General features: G+C 39.1%; 1 protein-coding gene across 1 annotated transcript in view; it reads left to right on the top strand.

The window, feature by feature from the left end:
* zcchc7 (zinc finger, CCHC domain containing 7) overlaps window positions 1-16,078 on the top strand; it is a 47,667-nt gene extending 31,589 nt beyond the window's left edge. Inside the window, exons 6-8 of the mRNA XM_079263920.1 lie at window positions 11,753-11,848; window positions 13,384-13,501; window positions 14,925-16,078. Coding sequence (XP_079120046.1) covers window positions 11,753-11,848; window positions 13,384-13,501; window positions 14,925-15,541 — 831 coding nt within the window. The 3' untranslated portion in view covers window positions 15,542-16,078. The remainder of the gene's footprint in view (window positions 1-11,752; window positions 11,849-13,383; window positions 13,502-14,924) is intronic.
* The last annotated feature ends 2,864 nt before the right edge of the window (window positions 16,079-18,942 follow it).

Here is an 18,942-nt window from a genome sequence, read left to right as displayed (position 1 = left end):
TTGAAGAACAAGATGATGTGTAGAGCTTTCCAAAAGAGATGCGTGAGCATCATGAAGAAAAAGTCAGATGTGACTGATATTGACCTTGCCCTGTAGCAGATGACCGATGCACTTGGTGGAACAAGGACATTTGAAGATTAAGGAAGTCCCAGTAGTTCAAGGAAACTTTCCTTTTTTCCCTCTTCATTTCTTTTATTTCAGCGTTCATGTGACATTATGGCTGTCTTTGTGCCTGTGTGTGTGTGTGTGTGTGTGTGTGTGTGTGTGTGTGTGTGTTAAAAAACAATGTATCAAAGCAGAATAAAATCTCTGCAGTCACATGGGCCACATGTCAGCATGAAAAGATAACTAGTTTTCCCTGCTCTGTTTGTGTGTGTGTGTGTGTGTGTGTGTGTGTGTGTGTGTGTGTGTGTGTGTGTGTGTGTGTGTGTGTGTGTGTGTGTGTGTGTGTGTGTGCATCTGAGCGAGGGGGTGATATAGACCTCAGCCTAAGAGAAAAGAGCAGCTTGTTTGTCAATTAAAAGACGTGATAAAGCATGAAATGGGCTGCCAACACCACGCGGGACGAGGGAGTGAGAAAGAGGGAAGAAGAGTGTGTGTTTGCATATATCTTGGCGTGCACTTTGTGTATGTGTGTTAGCGGGGGGGGGTCTGTCACTCTCATCTATGGAGATTAATTAGCAGGGGCTGTCTAATGAAAAGGCAGCATCGTTAGCGCTGGGGCAGCACGGCGGGAGAGATGGCGAGAAGGAGGAGGAAGGAGGAGGGAGTGGGACACAGAAGTTCCTGGGGAGATGCTGGCAAAGAAGACTGGAGCTGAGTTTAATTGTTGCTTTTTTTTTTTCTTTTTTTTTTTAATCTTTTTTTTTTCTTTTGGCGGAGGATGCTGTACGGTTTAGTTCAGTTTCACTCTGAACCACAGGCGAGAGGAGACAATGCTGACGAAAGTCTCCGGTCGCCTTGTGCCACGATGAAACTACTTTTGTGTGTCTCCTTGTGTGTGTTTTTTTTGTGTGTGCTTTAACGGGTGGAGGATTGTGACCCAGGTCTAATTGAAGTATTTAAGCCATTTAAGCACTGGGAACAGAAGGTCGTTACAGATCCAAACTGGCATGGGGGTTAGGGGCCCACACACACACACACACACACACACACTCACACGCTAACACACCTACACACATGCATACACGGGGCTCCTTCTGTTTAAGACAGCCTCATTTTATTCATGATGCTGCTTATGACCCTGAACTCCCCAATGTGAGAAGGTGTGTGTGCGTGTGTGAATGTGTGTGTTCGCTTTGGGAGATGTGACTCTGTCACCTTCCGCTGGGCTCAGCCAGGTGTGAAAAGGCATTCTGTCAGACCTCCCTGCTACTGGGTCCATTTATCCTTCGTTTCAGTGTGTGTAGAGGTGTGTGTGTGTGTGTGTGTGTGCGTGCTGGGTCCGTTTATCTTCCATGAGTGTATGTGTTGTCTTCCTGCACCTGGCCCTCAACTAACAAACTCCTCCAAACCACACAGTATAGACCACAAAGCCCTGGGGTATTTACTGAGAAAGTACGAAACTGACACACATGGACACACACAAACATGTGCACTTCTACAAATATAAAGCAGCAAATGGAGTAAAAACACCCACACAACATTTTCATCATCTCTGCGCCGTACGGATTTGATCTCATTCTTATACAGCTGTTATTTATTTATTTATTTCTTTAGATGCTTTTTTTTATTTTCCTGTTAAAGGTTCGACTTGTTGGATGTCTTCTCAGCCTGTCTCTTTTTCATTTACCTGCTCAAACACACCCACAGACACACTGGTTTTACTTCTTTCTTTTTTGTGCCCCTTACCAGTGTGAGATGCAGCACACCCCCACTTGCTTACTTTCTCTTTACATACTGCACTCAGTGAATAAAAATATAAAAGAAAACTGATGATAATAAGCATCATAATCATGATTTATGTGTTCTGGCTGAACACAGATTTCTACACTTATCGTTTTGTGGGGATTTGACTGCATTTCCCAGAATCCCTTGCTACAAAACAAGGTTTTACCTTTTTTTTTTTTTTTTTTTTTTTTTTTTTTTGCTAAATCTGATTTTTTTTCCCCCATCATATTTTCTACATTGAATGACATCAAAGAGCCACCTTCGACATCTGATGGTCTCAGCTGCCAGTGACCTGGACTTTGGCTGTAAATATCAGAGTAATGTCATGTTTTTTAACTCACAACTGGAGGGTTGAAATAGATTGTGGAGCTGCAACTGTAATAACTCTGTCAGTATAAAAATGAAGTGAATGGCAGCGGTGAAACTTTCAGTTTTATTGTGCTGAAAAAAATGGAAGGATCCAAATTATATAAAAACAACAGAATAGAAGCAAGTTCTCACATTTTACACACAAGTGAGTATTGGCTTTTAATTACCAGTCGCTGATGAACATTACAGCTCAGCTTGTTGGTTTTTTACTGCATCTTGTATGTTTTTTTTGTTTTGTTTTTTAACTCAGCAGAGTGTTTAAGGGAAATTGTAAATGAGGATTTTTGACATAGTGAAAAGGAAAATGGTGTAAAGAAGGAAGACATTGGGAGAAATGGACTGGACTCACAATAAAGCCAGAGTGTAGAGTACATGACCTGCTGTCTTTATACTGACTGCATGAATACATTTAAAGATCATGCATTAATGTGTGAATGCATACATGCAACACACATTCCTGTCACAGTGACTTTGTCCTCTCCTTGCATGGACAGCGGTGTGCAGTATTAAGACCTGAGTGCCGCCCTCAGGATGCTGCAGGAAGTGAAGGTGTACTTCCTTAAACTTGCTCAGACATAATTTTAGCTTTAAATGCTCATATTATTTTGGGACTTTGAATGTAGTTCCATCTTTTTTTCCCCCACTGTATTTCTTTATGTTTTATGCATTTTTCAGAGTGAGTGAGCTGGAGAGAGGTATGTTGCTGATGGGGTGGAGGAGCGAGTATATTAAACTGCACGAAAGAAACAGTAAATCTGAGCGTGCAGTACAGGTATATCTGCAAGAGCATTGATTGGTCAGTCTTTAGATAGCGCTGGTGACACCTGTACATTGGTGTTTATTGATCGCCAGCTCAGCCCACGGTGATGTGTGGACGCATTGAGCGGATTTTCTCCTCACGGTGGTATCAGGCTGTGTGTGTGTATCGATCTTGTCCTTAGGGACGTGTGCATATGTGTCTTGAGGCCTGTGAAAAACAGTCTGTGACCCTCTTGTTCGAGTCGGAAATGAAGCCGTTTGAACTCTCCTCCTTCCCACCTGACTGCCTTTCTTTTCCTTTTCATTCAGTATGTTGTACCTTTTTAATACATTTTTGTCTTTCTTCAGAGAGTTCCCTCATGCCTTTGTTAGCCCAAGGTTAGGACACTCCGTCCTCTTAAATCCTCTTATTTTCATAAAAAGAAAATACCATTAAATTTCTATTTAATTGGTGGGCAAAAATCATGTTAACACAGAAGACTACTTCAGGTTGTCAATGTCAAATTTGAAGCACTTAGTAGAAAATATTTCAGGGGTGCTGGTTTTTCTTTTTCTTTGTGGGTTTTTGGTCGAGTAGAATTAAGACTTTCAAGTAGTCATTAAGTTGTAAAACTTCAAGAAATTTTCAGATAAGCAGTTTTTCACATTGTGTTAAATTAACTTTGCTCAAATAGTAAAACTACAAAGTAGTTTAAAGCATATTAATATGTAAATACCTGCTTTTGACAATTGATCATTTTGTAATTACAACTCAATGCTTAGTTAAGTATTTAGTAAATATATATATAGTATATATCTATGTATCTCTTTTGCCAGCATACTGTTTGCTTGCAAAAAAAAATATTATCTAAACACTTCTTTTACAGAAAGATCAGGGTTGATTTCTCACATAAATCAGGCTGTTGTTTTAACTGGGTATCTATATATGAATGTTGACAGGTGTGGTAATTTTGTATGTGTATAATAAGGTGTATTTAAATTTAAAAAAAAAAAATTTACTGCTGATTTAGACCAGCTGGTTTTCGTTGGAGGCCACTGTTTATTTCTACTGACTTAACAAGAAAAGTACAGCCACGTAAAATGTCCAGGAGGTTTTATGGTTTAAGAGGGGCTGAATAAAAACCTTATTAAGTATTTCTTTTTATTTATATCCTCCCTAGACCACCTGCGCTGAAGACAAACAACTCTGATAAGATGTGTGTGTTTTTTTGCTTCCTCAGATGTTCATATAGGATTCTGTATCCCGTTTAAAGAGATGAAGCGCCACCCAGTGGTCGAACGGTGAACCGCATTATGAACCCTCGTCGCGATGGGACTTTTTCTACTTTCAGTTCTCTCTCGGATATACATTAATATGTTCATTAATATGTTGTCTTGTTTTGTTTTTTTTTAAATATATATATTCTACATGCTAACAGTTGTATAATCCTCACAAAATGAAGTTTCACTTGGTTGCTGGTCCGTCACCATTAAAGATATTGTCCACACATGTCCACCGCCTCAGTACAAGCCAGAAAAAAGTTTAAAATGATCAACAAAATGCATTTTTAATAAAGGGTTAAATTTTAAAAATCGGTGTGGAGTTAGTGTGACAAAGTAGAAATATAATAAATTAATTGTTATATGTAAAATGAAAACAATAGAGTCTTGTTAGAATAAAAGCAACTTATTTTAAAATCATGTTATAGAAAAAAAACATCCACAATTCCAAGTTATTTTGTCAGCCATAAGCCATCATGCCTCCTTTCTTTCTGCAGTGGTTTAAATTTTCATCCTTCTTTTCTGTCCTTCCTTCTGCCTGCCTGACCTCCTCCTTTCATTCCTTTTACAATATTGTACTCAGTTCGAATGGCGCTGTTAAAAAAAAAAAAAAAGCCTTTAAATCCACTTCGGTGCTGTAAGCTGTTTTTTGCTGCCTCATCATTGTACAGTACAGACTGTCTGCTGTTCTCACCTCCGGCCTGTCAAAAAGCTCTCATCTCTATTCTCTGTCCAACTTAGACACTGGTAGAACTGGCAGAAGGTACATTTATGAAAGAAAAGTAGCTTTTGTTACATGGATTGCGATTTTTTTTTTTATGGTCATTGGGAACTCTTAGCGATGGCATACAGATTTACCTCATCAGGAAACGCAGGAAAAACTCCCCTCTTTTCATCTCAGATCAGTTTTACAGTGATGTGGAGAATTTGGCTTGCATATATAAAATCAAGAGTTATTATATACATATATAGTTATTATATACATACATATATATATATATATATATATATATATATATATATATATATATATATATATATATATATATATATATATATATATATATATATATATATACACACACACACACACACACACACACACACACACACACACACACACACACACACACACACATATTAATCAGCTCTTTTCTTTTCCTTTGGCTGATTTAAAAAAAAAAAAAAAAAAAAAAAAAAAACCTGCACCAGCTTCTTAGATGTCTTGTTTCTCTGGTCTGTGTAATTGTCAGCCTAATTTAATTGGGTTTGTTTATGAGACTGAATGAATTATTTGAGATGCCGCATATAAAATTCTCAAGCCAGACAAACTGATTGGGAAGACAATCCTCTCTTGCAGCAATATTACAAACGTCGACTTGGTTCAGAAACAGTCGGTAGCAGCAATAAAACCGATAGACTGCTTGAGATTCAGATGTTTTTAAGGTTTCTTAGAATCTGTAGTGCTTACATGCAGAACCATAGGTATGGACACACAAATGCACATGCTCAGCTACACACTTTCTCATTCACAGGTGCAGTGTTATCAGAGGTCTTGCAGGCATTCCAGGTCATTTTGACTTTCCGCTTAGGTGGATGGTGTCAGTTTTGTTGTTGGTGTGTGTATGTGTGTTAGGTTGGCTGAGATGTAAAATCTGGGTTTAACATCCTGACTAGAGCATAAGAGACTCAGTCCATCTGCATGTAGTGCATCTAAATCCCTGTCTCTGGTGTCCATATGTGCTGTCTGTGTTTAATTGGTGGGGATGAAGTGAGTACTACTGTATATTTCCATAAAGTCCGCCTCACACAGGCCACAGCAGACAGAGGCCTCCAGCTCAGCATCAAGCACTAAGAATAGAAAGCATACAACTTCGCTTTGAATAGATTAGCTTGTATCCTCTGTTCTGCTTTCCACGGTGTGACCAGATTACCGCCAGTCGCTGCCCCAAAAGAGGGGTTTTCTCCAGAGGTGCCGACCCACCGCCGTTCACCCCGGCATTACATTATCATCACATTCCAGGAGCTTTTTCTTTCCCCCCCCTCTCCCTCCTTTCTAAAGAGAAAGTCGGGACTCATTCTGATTTCCGTCAGACTGGCTGACTGACTGAAGGGAAGAGATAGAAAGTGCATGTGGGAATTCCACCCAGTGTGAGTCTGGGTCCTCGCAGGGCGTGGAGTTAGGGCCTCAGACTGAATCTTTGCGAACTGACAGACACAAAGGGGGCAGAAATCACATCTGGTTATTTTGAGGACCTCCCTCCTCCTCCCCCTTCATGTCCTGTCTCTGCACATGTACACCTCCACTTAAAACAGCCTCCCTATAAAGATTCCTTTTTTCCCTGTTGTTCATCTCAAAGCTGTTGTTTTTTGTCCTATTTTTTCTTGTTTTTAGCAGATTAATGATTACTTGTTATTTTGTGTCTGAGATGTTTCGTCTTGCTAATTCACAGCAGTCTAATCCTCACTGTTAACCTAATATGTACATTCAGGCATGTTTCACACACACACACACACACACACACACACACACACACACACACACACACACACACACACACACACACTTGCACGCACACAACCAGGGTGTGTTTGTTTTGGTATGAACCCAGTAGTTTTTGTGTTGTGTTGCGGAGCTGCTTTCTATGATAAAGCATGCAGAGTTAGTCCCCTGTGGGTCCAGTAACATATGCAAACCTCTCCCCATTGCTGCAATAACATATGCAAAACAGCGCTGCTGGCCCTGGCCCCCATGCTCCCGCCATCCGTTACTGTTCAGATCCCACCCCCTCTCCTCTGACACGCACAAGCCTGTTTGCTCCTTGGATTGTGTTTGATAACTGTGTGTGTGTATGTGTGTGTGTGTTCCTTTAGATTGTGGTCTGTAACAGTCTGAGCTTTGTGTTGGCCGAAGGATTATCACAGCTTTGCCACCAGCAGCTAAGGCAAGTAGCAGAGTAGATCGGGGCTTAGAGAGACACCGTGTATGTGTTGGGACAACTGTGGGAAAAGGCGTTTGAGCCTCTGTGTGTGTGTGTGTGTGTGTGTGTGTGTGTCTGTCTGTGTGTGTGTGTGTGTGTGTGTGTGTGTGTGTGTGTGTGTGTGTGACTGAGAGAGAGTACTGATGTGTCTGTGTGTGCATGCATGAGAGGCCACGGATGGTTGGTTGTCTGTGTCCAAACAGTGAAGCCCTTAGGACTCTCAAACAACCTCCTTACGCACACAGCCACACACACACTCACACACACACACCTCCTAAACCCTCCTAAACGTGAGTCCCTTTCCGTACCTTTAGTTTTCTTTTAGCTAAACCAGGACAGTGTTATATTAACATTGGTAGAGTCCAAATATCCACTAATGATCAGGTGTTTTGCTTCGATTTTTCAAGGATTTTTTCCTGGATTCATTGATTATTTCAGCTTGAATATGACCAAATCATTTATGACCCTGGAGGTAGATGAAACATGTCCACTACAACAACTGTGAGAAAAGATATCACCCATTTGTTGAAAAGAAAAAGCATAAATACGGGTGTGTAAATGTCGAGGATTAGGCTTCAAGTGGAAGGAGACATTTCTGCTCAACTTCTTTTCTTTTTTACAAAATGTTTGAAGAACTGAAGGCAGTCATGAGAAGTTACTGAAGTCCTTATTAAAGAAGTTTTGGTGATTCCCCCCGGGGTGTGGAAGCATTTCCAGCACAACATGCAAGCAAAAGGAAAGTGTCTGGTCACCTGAACAAAGTGGGTCTTACAACAGCACAACAGCAAAGTGAATAAAAACAAGAATAAAGTTTAGGATTCAGAATGACTACTCAGCTGTTTAAGGAGCTTTTCAGCATGTAGTTCAACTCTGCTATTTGTCAGAGGCGTCAGAGGACTTTGCTGAGTTATTTCCAACTAATATTGTGGTATTTATTGGGACTATTGCAGGGAGGGAGGAAACGGGGGGATAAAACTCTACCTGCAGGACTGCATGACAACACCTGCGTCCAACTGGACTCGCAGCCTCGCACCTGTCTATGATGTCCTCTGCTGTTTGATTTCCTGCTTGTGTTGTTCTCACTCTCATATGCCAGTCACTTTGGATAAAAGTGTCTGCTAAAATAGAGTAAAAAGAATAGATATGTCTTGAATGTTATGCAAAAAAGAGTTCTGTGGCGTTCCTATAAATCAATAAGAGTTGGCTTACTGAGCTGATCAGTTCCTCAAAATATGTAGTTTCCTTCAGAACTGAATCACAGCAGATAATTAAAGCAAAGATTGACACATTTGGTGCAATCCACTGGTTTTCCTGGCTAGGCAACCTCTTAATAATTTATTTTATTTAACGGCATTTGCTGCATATTAAGATGACAGTAACTTGTCTGATCATTTTAGTGGTGATATACAAATATACAAATTAAGTGAGCTGAACTGAAATGCACTTCTGCCTTTATTTATACGTAACATTTGATAATAAATAGGACCAAGTATAATGTTCTCCCTACATTTATTTAATCAAATTGTTTTTAATCTTATTTTCGGTGAAAATCTGACAACCTTAGACATTTCTGTAGAACTTTCAGGAAGTCACAAACCTTTGGTCTTCATTGTATACGAAGATCCAACTAATGCATCTAATCTACTGTAAAATGACGCGTAACTTTTGCAACTGCAAAGCATGTTTCTTTTCTCTAACTCAGACATGAACTTATGATGGATTCTTGATAGTTTTAATCACAGCCTGATCTAGACACACACCATGTGAGAAAAGCTGTGTGAAAATTATGAAGCAGTCCTCAGTCCTCAGGGGCCACTATTGTAAAAGTTTTAGATGATTTCTTGCTTTCAAGCACCTGTCTGAAATTACTGGATCATTAACAGGCGTGTGCAGAACTTGACTAAACTGTTCTACAGAAATATCTACTGCGTTAAGTTGGTGTTGGAGCAGGAAAATCTTTAGAAGTGAGACATCTTTGATAAAGAGTCACCTTTTGGGACTTGAATGTGGTTGAAATCTTTTTTTTTTTCCCCCAAATGACATTTTATTTACTTTTCTCTTTAAAATATCCTTCATGCTCCATCGTTTTCCATAGTGTTTATTCCAAGCAGGCTAGCCAAGTGTGTTGGTTAGCTCTACTTGCGTGAACAAGTTAGACAGTGCCATATTTTTTTCTTCCGACATTGCTTTTAGGTTAAGATTGTTTTAATTATCACTGCAAAAGAGGTTAGATCTAGCCTGAACAATTTTTTTACAACAAACTTCAGTTGTTTTTTTTGTTTTTTTTGTCATATTTAAGACCATTGCTTCAAATATTTCTAACAGTATCAGTTGAGTTTGTCTCATCATATTTCACTAAATTTTCATCTCACAATGTTGCATCTTTTATCTTTAGCAATTGACAATAACTTGGTACCGCATATGCCATCTCTAAAACAGAAGTAAATGAGACACAAGCTTCTGAAGATGTGGCTGTTCTACACAAACTTACTCTGTGTCCTTTTCCCACTAAGACACACCGAGGCTGTTAAAGAGAGGACGTTTGGATTTGTTACCCACTCCTGAACCAGGTTTTTGTGTTTCAGCTGAATCAGCTCGTTTGTGTGTTGGACTAACGCGTTACTGCTTTAAAGACATACTACAGAACTTTTGCCTTTTTCCTCGTCACGCGCCCCTTATCGATGGCTAATTGGACGTCCATCTTGCATCCTACTTGACCTGTTAACTCTGTCCAGCCAGCAAAAGTTGATCTTACCATGACTCTTCTTTTGTCTCTTTCTCTCTTCTAATCGTTTCTTTGCTGACTCAACAACGTTGTGTGTTCAAAACAGCCAGTTTCCCATTCTACGGTGAAGCGAAACTCTACTGCAACGTCACGTTGCGTCCCGGATGTAAAAGCTGCATAGTGCGGTTTCTCAGCCTCAGGATGCTGCTGGGTAGCTAGAAATGCGCATGATAGATGTGTGACGCAGAGTTTTAAAGTTAGGAAGTTACGTAATGCCTCTTTAATATATCATCTTATTCTTCTTGGCTACAATGACATCACTCATTTTTTTATGAGCTGCATTGCTTTCTTGCTTTTTGGCGCCCAGAAATGACCATATTTGGACAAGTTGGTGGAGACAGATGTTTATCTTTACCGTCTAATATCGAATTAATAATACAATTGTTTTTTTTTAAGCCACCTGATCAGAAACTGAAACTAATGACTCCTTAATAATATGAAAGAAGATTTACTGAGTTTAGAAAGATACCAAACTAATCTGGCATCTCAGGGTTTCACCTTGTATAAATGCTGTGAGAGAGTTAACAGGACGGAGGTTCATCCAGTTAATTAAAATTACGAGGCAGGCAACTCCTCGCACAAACGCACATTCAGACACACGTTCGTGCCAGGTTTTTCTCACAACTATCACAGGTTGATGGGAGACTAAGAAGGGATTTAATTCCTTTTTTTCCCCCCTCATTTTATGTGCTGGATCAGACTGGGGAGATAACACAAGCCCAAGGTCAGGGAGGAAGAGACAGAGGGAGCCCTACAGCCAATTTACATGAAAGATGAATGGGAAGACGGGCAAGAAGGGTGGAGGTCGGGGGGCTTGAGACGGGGACTGTGATCTCCTTAGGATGCGTGTGTGTGTGTGTGTGTGTGTGTGTGTGTGTGTGTGTGTGTGTGTGCTCGCGAGAGGTCTGTGATCTCCTGGCCTTTGTGATGGAGATGGGCCCGGCAGGCCTGACCCGATAATGACGCGACGCTCTAATAGCATTCATCCCTTCTACCGCAAAACTACTCAAGCGGAAAAGAGAGGGGGAGAAAGAGAAGGAGGGGGAAAAACAAGTGTGAGGGGTAGATGCTGGTTTGCAGGGGTGTGTACAGAGGCAAGGGGGAGGCAGGTGGGAGGGGAGGTAAGCTAAGCTATGTTTAAGAAATGACGTGGGGCACAAATCATTTGTAATCTCAGAATCAGGGTTGAGAGAGAAAGGAGGGGCCACCTTAGAGGATAGTGTTAAGGTGTGTGCAGCTACGTGTGTGTGTGTGTGTGTGTGTTTTAGAAAATGGCAGTTGAGGTGTGTGTAATATTAGCAGTAAATGCACTATGCCTGTGTCTCCTTTCTTTCTCTTTATCAGTGTATATTTGCTGTGGGCGCTGAAGCATGGAAGGCTTTCAGAACACTGGCCCATAGGGGACGGGACCCTGTGTCCAACACACACACACACAGTTACTTATCATACTGGGTCATTACAGGCCTCTAACTATACCTCAGTAATCAATGGTTTATATCAGCACCCATATTCACCATGCGATACGCAGCAGTCCACAACAATGGAGAGCATGGGAATGATGGCTGAGCAAAAAGGTGGAAGGGAAAGCTGAAGGGACCCGGAGACAAATGCAGGGACAAACCCCCACTTTCTTCTATCTATAGCCTTCTAAGAAACACTTTGGATTTATATTAACCACGCAGGCTTTTGATTTTCTGTCTGTCCTCAGACTAAAACTGGTCCTCCAGTAAAGAAACAAGGAAAAGACGAGGGCCAGGCTCCTGCCTACTGCTATAACTGCTCCCAGAGAGGCCACTTTGGTCACGTGAGTATCTCAACTTCATCATTTGATTCCAATAACATCTTCTAAGAAAAGGCGGGTCAGGGTTTGTTTGTTTTTTTTAAATACTGCAAAAATTGTTAAGTGATATTGATGATAACTTTCAGTATGCTGTATACTTTAATAATGATAATAATGATAATCCCAATGAGTCCCTGAGAAGTAAAGTTGTGTTAAAACGTCCTGGGCCACCTTAAGAAAAAAAGAAAAAGTTGTGCATTAGATTAGCTAAAATAAGGACAAACCAAAGACAATATGTCCAGTTTGAATTGGCTAAAAAGTCTAGACCAGGAGTAGTCAGTCGATCCTACCAGGTCTGCAGTCCAGGAGGTTTCCCATGTATTTCAGCTTCAACACACCTGAATCAAATTAAATAGACGTAACAGCCTATCAGGTTCTGCACACAGACTCATTCATTTGAGTCAGCTGCATTGGAGCCAGGATACATAGAAAACCTGCTAGATTGCAGACCTCGTAGGACCGAGTTGAATACCCCTGGTCTGTACCCTCTTCTCTCCAGTGAAGGACACATTGAAGCTCTTTTTTGGATGTTTGTTCTGTTCCTTGTCAAAAGGATCCCACACTGGTTTAACATTAGAATTACCAGGATTTTCACGTCCTCCTGCAGTTCCCCCTCCCTCTACCATAATTATTAATGTTGACATGTAGCCAATGAGAGGATCCATCACTTCATTAAACCTGGTTTTACCAATTTTCTGTCCATTTTTTGTGTCATTTGACATAACCTCAGCCTTTTCTGCTTGATTCCTTTGCTGATGAGTGGCATCTTAAAAGCCACCACTTTTAATGAGGAAAAATAAAAGCCAGATGCATCTCTCAGGTCATGTGTCAGAGCTTTGCAAGCTTTCTGCTTGCTAGCTTTGAGTTTTTGCATGGATGCTGCTCACCGTGTTAAGATATTCCAAGTTTCCAGCTAATACTGCTTTAAGAATAACCTTGTAGGTGCAAAAAAATGCAATTTCATGCCTCTCAAACTGTGTTAGCTTTGTCATTTTACATATATGTAACTAAAGAAATATGAACAAATAATGTGTCTTTGCAACAGGCTGCAAGTAACAAAGTGTGTAAAGGTACAGTTTAAAATTGGTTCTGACAAGGACCTCTTTAACATTCGTCTTGGCACATAGGAGTTCACCACTCTGTGAAAGACAATGGGTCAACAATTTAAGGCTAATGTTTTTCACTTCAAAATGGCAAAGAAATGGTGGGATGTCCTCATCGCCGTATGTGGTATCATATCTAAACACAGCTTGTCACTCATAAAAAACATATGAATAAATTCTTTATCAATCATTAATGAGAAAAGCATTTTATTTTATAAACACTTTTACTCAGACATCAGGTTGATAACTGTAGAGATGATGCAATAAAATTGTCCATGCTCCCTTCCTAGTTTCTCTAAAATGTGTTTCTGGGATTATTTTTTGAAAATGAATAACTATTTGTCTCAATATCACTTGCTAATTCTTTTTGTTTTAATTTGTGTACATTTTCCTCAGGAGTGTACACGGCAGAGGATGTTCAAAGGTGTTTATCCCAGCACGCCATTCATCAGCTACTACGACTCTGTGGAGGACATTAACTGCAGACAGCACAGGATAAGGCTGAAGGTTAAAGGCAAGTCATTCATGCCAACAGTAAACATACTAACATACAGCCGGAGAGACAACGATATTTGTTTTTAAAACTTAAATTATGTAGAGTTAATCTGTACAGAAGAAATAATCCTTTAAAAAGACTTTTTTTTTTTTTTTTTAAATTTTAAAAAAAAGGCAGAATTGAAATATTTCTTAGTGATCCTAGAAGAGAAATTATATTGTTGTGGTATAAATAATACTGATTAACCACTTTTAACAGTATTGGCATTGAACAATTAGCGGAGCTAAATTAGAGTATGACATTGTGGTAGAACAAACCCATGTGAACAAACCAATGGGATTTTCTGCAATAACTTCAACACTTTTATATCTCTATGATCAAAAACTCTAAATATGATGTGGCATCTATCTTCATGGTAGAATAGCTTGAAGTCTGCGTGTCTGCATGTGGTTGGAAACTGGGTGGGCTGTTGGGCCTTTTGAGGTTTTTCTCAAATGAGGGACCCTGTGGCTTAGCGGAGGTCTGAATGCTTCTAGTTTGTGTTTGTGTGACTAAAGCTTGTTCCATTGTCCACGAGAAGCAAGACCTGAGGCTGCAAGAACAAGAGAAAACTTCTTTTCCGTCAGATCAATACATCCTCCAGGAGAAGCCCGTCTGCAGTGGGGAGAGATCACTGCGGGGGGGTGATGTCTGCTTTTATGTACAATGAACCTGGTTGTTACCTCCGCCAGGTTACGTTATTCCCTGCGTCTTTTTTCTCAAGATAACTCAAAAGGTTACGGACAGATTTTTATAAAAATTTCAAGAGTTGTTGGAAATGTAAAAATGAAGAACTGATTAAATTTTAGTGGTGATCTGGATCACCGTTTGGATCCAGGGATGTTTTTAAAGGATTCTTAAACATCGTGCTTGGCGGAAGGTTTCTGCTGTCTGCGTGCTTTTCTAGTTTCATATTTAACCAGCAACTTTGTCCGCGGCAGGGCGGGTCGTCCACGCGGCTGGGTCCGAGTGTTTTAATGCCACATGTAAAAATATTTGTACTTTCTCACCACCTTGATTAGCTGTTTTATCAAAACAATCCGTTTTACCTGCAACAGCAAAAACGCAGAAGCAGCAACTCCGCTTCATGCTTTTTCCATGTTAACCACGCCCACCTGACATGTCCGACCAATCACACGATACTTCTCAGAGCTCCACAAGATAACAGTTCTCGCTTCTCGTGGAGGATGTAACAGGCTTTATGTTGTACTTTTTTCTTTTCTTTTCTTTTTTTTTTTTTGCATGAAAAAAAAGAAAAAAAAAAGAAAAGGATTTTGACATGCTGGTAAATGTTGTTTTAAAAAAAAGCTGCTTTAAGTTTTGCTAATTTTACTGAAAAGAAATATTTAGCACAACAATGAAATGAGTCATTAAATTCTTTGTTTGGTTTTTTTTTTCTCAGGGATGAGAAAAAATGGCTACTTGCCCTCTCCTTCTCAGTCCGCTGCTGCCACTCCTGGGCCACCAAAGAAGAAACAGAAAATTAACCATCACAAAAACAACCACCAGCTTTTCCCTACATCAAGCAAAACTCCCAACAACCACAACCCCAGTCCCAGTCATATATTTTTTAATGAAAAGTTCAGGGACTCGACGCCCAAATCAAAGAAATTCAAAAAGCCGGATGGTGTTGGTAGCGTGAAACCATGGAAACCTAAGAGGCCTGTGCCCACCTCAAGAGACCCACTTCCATCAACTAAATTAATTCTAGATGAAGATGATGAATTTCCCAGAGGAGGTGGGAAAGAAGGCAACATAAAGAAGAAGAAGAAGAAGAAAAATAAAATGAAGCATGCTCCTTCAGCTCTGCCAGAGGAACAGGAATACGCCAGATCAGAGCAGCTATCCTGGACTGGGAATGGGAGGAAGCACGGACCAGCATCAAAGCATCAGAAGGGAGAGAAGAAGACGAACTGGAGACGTCATCCCCACATGGTTGCTAACAGAAAACAAGGCTCACAGATGTACCCAACAGATGAGAATCTGTTCATCATCAAACAGCGGAAACGCAGCAGATAACATCAGTGGGTGCGAGACGTAGAGGTGTCACAGGTTGTGTCAGGATGCTTAGTCACAAGTTATTCTCCTGGTTTTACATGAACAGAGTTCATATTGGCTTTAAGGCTTGTTTTTACAAACGTATGGGCATTTCAAAAGAAAAAACAAATGTGTAAACGGCGAGTTCACTTTCGATTCACTCTAATTCTGGCTCGACTGCATAGCAACACTGCTTATCGTGTCATGAAAACTTTCAGCTGCCTTTTCAGTTCCACTGCTGCTCTAATTCATACTCATCAGAGAAGTCATTGTTAATATCAAAATGTTCAGAAATTAAATGTATAATCAGTTTAATGATGAATTGTTAGTGAGAATCATTATTAAATACTTTTAGTGAATCTGGACGCCGTGTCTCTGAGAAGCTGTGGATAATTTAGTTTGACCAAGCTGAGATCTTTACGGTAGACGACTTCATTGGTATTTGCATATTCTTTTTATATCTTTGTTCTAGTTATTTGGCACACAGTACATCATCCCGATAAGATCGTTTAGTTTTGCACCTGCTAAAATCATGGTTGTAAAGTTGTCAATGTTTCCAGCTGGAGCTAAAACAATGAGGAGGTTGTTTTTAACACTGTGCTTGGAAATAAATAATCCTTTTTCCTTCTGAACTCAAGAAATTCTACTTTTTTTAGTGTCTAAGTATTGATAAAACAATGTAGGTACATGTATTACTACATGTGTTGAAGAAATATTTGACACTGATCTACAGATAAAGGTAGTTTACATGAATCACTAATTAGCTATCAACTCTTTACCCATCAAGTGTTGTTTTTTAATCTTCCTTTTTTATTATTATTCCTATTCTTATTTTTATTATTCTTATTATAACAACCAAAACTATAAAATGCAGAACATTTAGAATCACTAATGACCTGAAACTCCCATGGAAAATAAAATTTGAACCTTTTCTGTTAAAATCTGTAATTCATGAAGGCGGATGATTTGGATCTAGATGCTACTGTTTTTATTTCTGTTTTGGGGTAACCATAGTCAAAGAGGTTATCTCTGTTGTTTTTGTTTGTTTGATTTTCTTTTGTTTTGAAAGGGGTGGGTTGGAGATTGTTATCAATGTTACAAAAAATGAATACTTTTTAAACTGCACATTATATTGCAATGTTGCACTGATATGTTGGCAGCTCTAACTCTGTTTTTTTGGGAGGGTTCGTTTTAGTTTGAGTGCATTCACAGTGCTCTGAAAAGGACACCGATGCCACAGCCTGCAGTGGAGGACTGCTGCTTCAGGACCTGTAATTATTACATTTGGGTAGTCTAGGACTAAACTGTGAAGTCCCATCAGTTGTAATGTGATAGGTAAAGACTGTGGGATAAGCTTGAAAACATTCAACCATGAAAGTCATGTGGATTAGGGCCCCAACGCTACTCCAGTGAAATGAACGCCTGTCACCATGGAGATGCCATTTCCTGAATTTAGAAGAAACGACTGCGAAGACAATGTAATGATACAGTTTTTCAATTTCCAATCAGTTTTGAGAGCAAGAAGTGTAACCAATTTACTTTACAACTGTTAAATTGATCTTTATTTAGCAGGAAATGGCTTCTGAGTCTATTAAACGTTGAATAATTTGAAGACAATTTTTTTTTTTATCACATCTTTGTTTTATTTCTTTAAATGAAATGTTCTTGGGCCTTGATTTTCTTTCTTTCAACCTTTCTTTCAACCTTTCGGAGATGACGACTATAATAAGGCCATAGATACCTTAGATTATAAAATGATTCTGTACATTTCTTTAAAAACATGTTTTTAAAAAAATTAATAACAAAACATTTTTTAATCTACTGAATTTTGACCTTTAATTTTGTTGGGTTTTATCCATACTGACAGTACAAGAGGTGGAAATGTGAGTGAGTACTTTGGATTATTACCTGTTCTTTACCGTGCTTTGCTACATGTGACTGCTGTCACATACACTAAAAAATAGATATAACACAATAAAAAAAATGACATATAAACAAAAATGTTCATTTCTTTAGACTTCCTCCACGCTATTTAACTGTTTCACTTCTAGCCATAGCTGCAACATCTCAAACATAAAAAATAAAAATCATCCCAAAGTCAGTCATTTCTGGTTAGTAAAGCCCATAATTAACATGCTTCATTGCTTAAAATGCAAAACAAGCAGATTTTAAAATTAGAAGTACAACACCATATATCTGACAGAAGCATTTTGTGGCTTGTTGGAACTTGAGTCTATTATTGGACATCTTCTGTCCAATCTTTACATCTTCATTTAAATACTTATATCAGTATGATGACATTGAAATCTACATGTCCTTCTCACTAAGTGTTTAAAGCTTAAATGCTGGACAAGAGAAATAAATAAAGCTTAAGAGGCTTCGAAAGTGTTCGCATACATACAAGCATTTGTATACAACACACTCACACATAGTAATAAGTCTAAATAATGTATAAATCTAAATCACAGGTGATAGTTAAATGTGTTTATTTACACTGTACACAAAATAATAGTGGACCATTTGTATTACTGGTATATCAAAGGACATTAGATGAAATTTTCTTCTTTGTATTGTCAGAAAGTATATGGAGACTCACTTGACTCAGATGTAGAAGCTTTCAGGCTAAAATTGCTTTGTACTTGATTGTTTTTCCTATAAAACTAGCATTTTTCATGCATCACTAGTTTGGCTCACGATGGTTCACATATAATTAATCAAATCAAATCAAAATTTATTTATAAAACACTTTATCATACATAAAATGCAAATTCAAAGGGCTTTACAATAAAAACGCAATGAACACCCCCTTTCTTTTTCCATCCTTATCCATCAAATTTACATTCCTATGAATTTACTATTGCCACATACATAAATTTATACAGACACATAAACACCTGCACATACACATATATGTCTTTGTCCATTAAACAATGTCTCATAGCACTGTTCTAACCCCCACCATTCACATCAGGAAAACAAATACTGAAGATCTGAAATATTATTAAATAAAAATCAAAATAACATAAACTAACATAAGTCTATAAAATACCAATTATAAACTGAAATAATAACTAATTATTTTCTTTCTTTAAAAAAAAAGGGGGGGGGAGTCCAAAGCTTTCTCTTTATCTAAATTCATTCATATCGACATTTCAAATTTGTCGAAGCGGTCCTTGAACTCGTCATGGTTGAAATTACCACACTCACGGCAGCCCTTGAACGCCACACTAAAGACACCCCTCGTGACGCAGCACGTCGCCCTTTCTCGTATCGTCAGGTGCCGACAACCAGAGTCGGATATCTCTTCTAGAGGAGACTTATTTCCCTCGTTTGAGCAGAGAGGACGGGCTGGGTAGCGTGTTGATTTGAGCGAAGAGGAAGTA

The sequence above is a fragment of the Telmatherina bonti genome (genome assembly GCF_933228915.1).
Source record: "Telmatherina bonti genome assembly, chromosome: 3".
NCBI lineage: Eukaryota > Metazoa > Chordata > Actinopteri > Atheriniformes > Telmatherinidae > Telmatherina > Telmatherina bonti.
The sequence above is the reverse complement of the archived record's forward strand: the minus strand, read 5'-3'. Positions and strand labels throughout refer to the sequence as shown.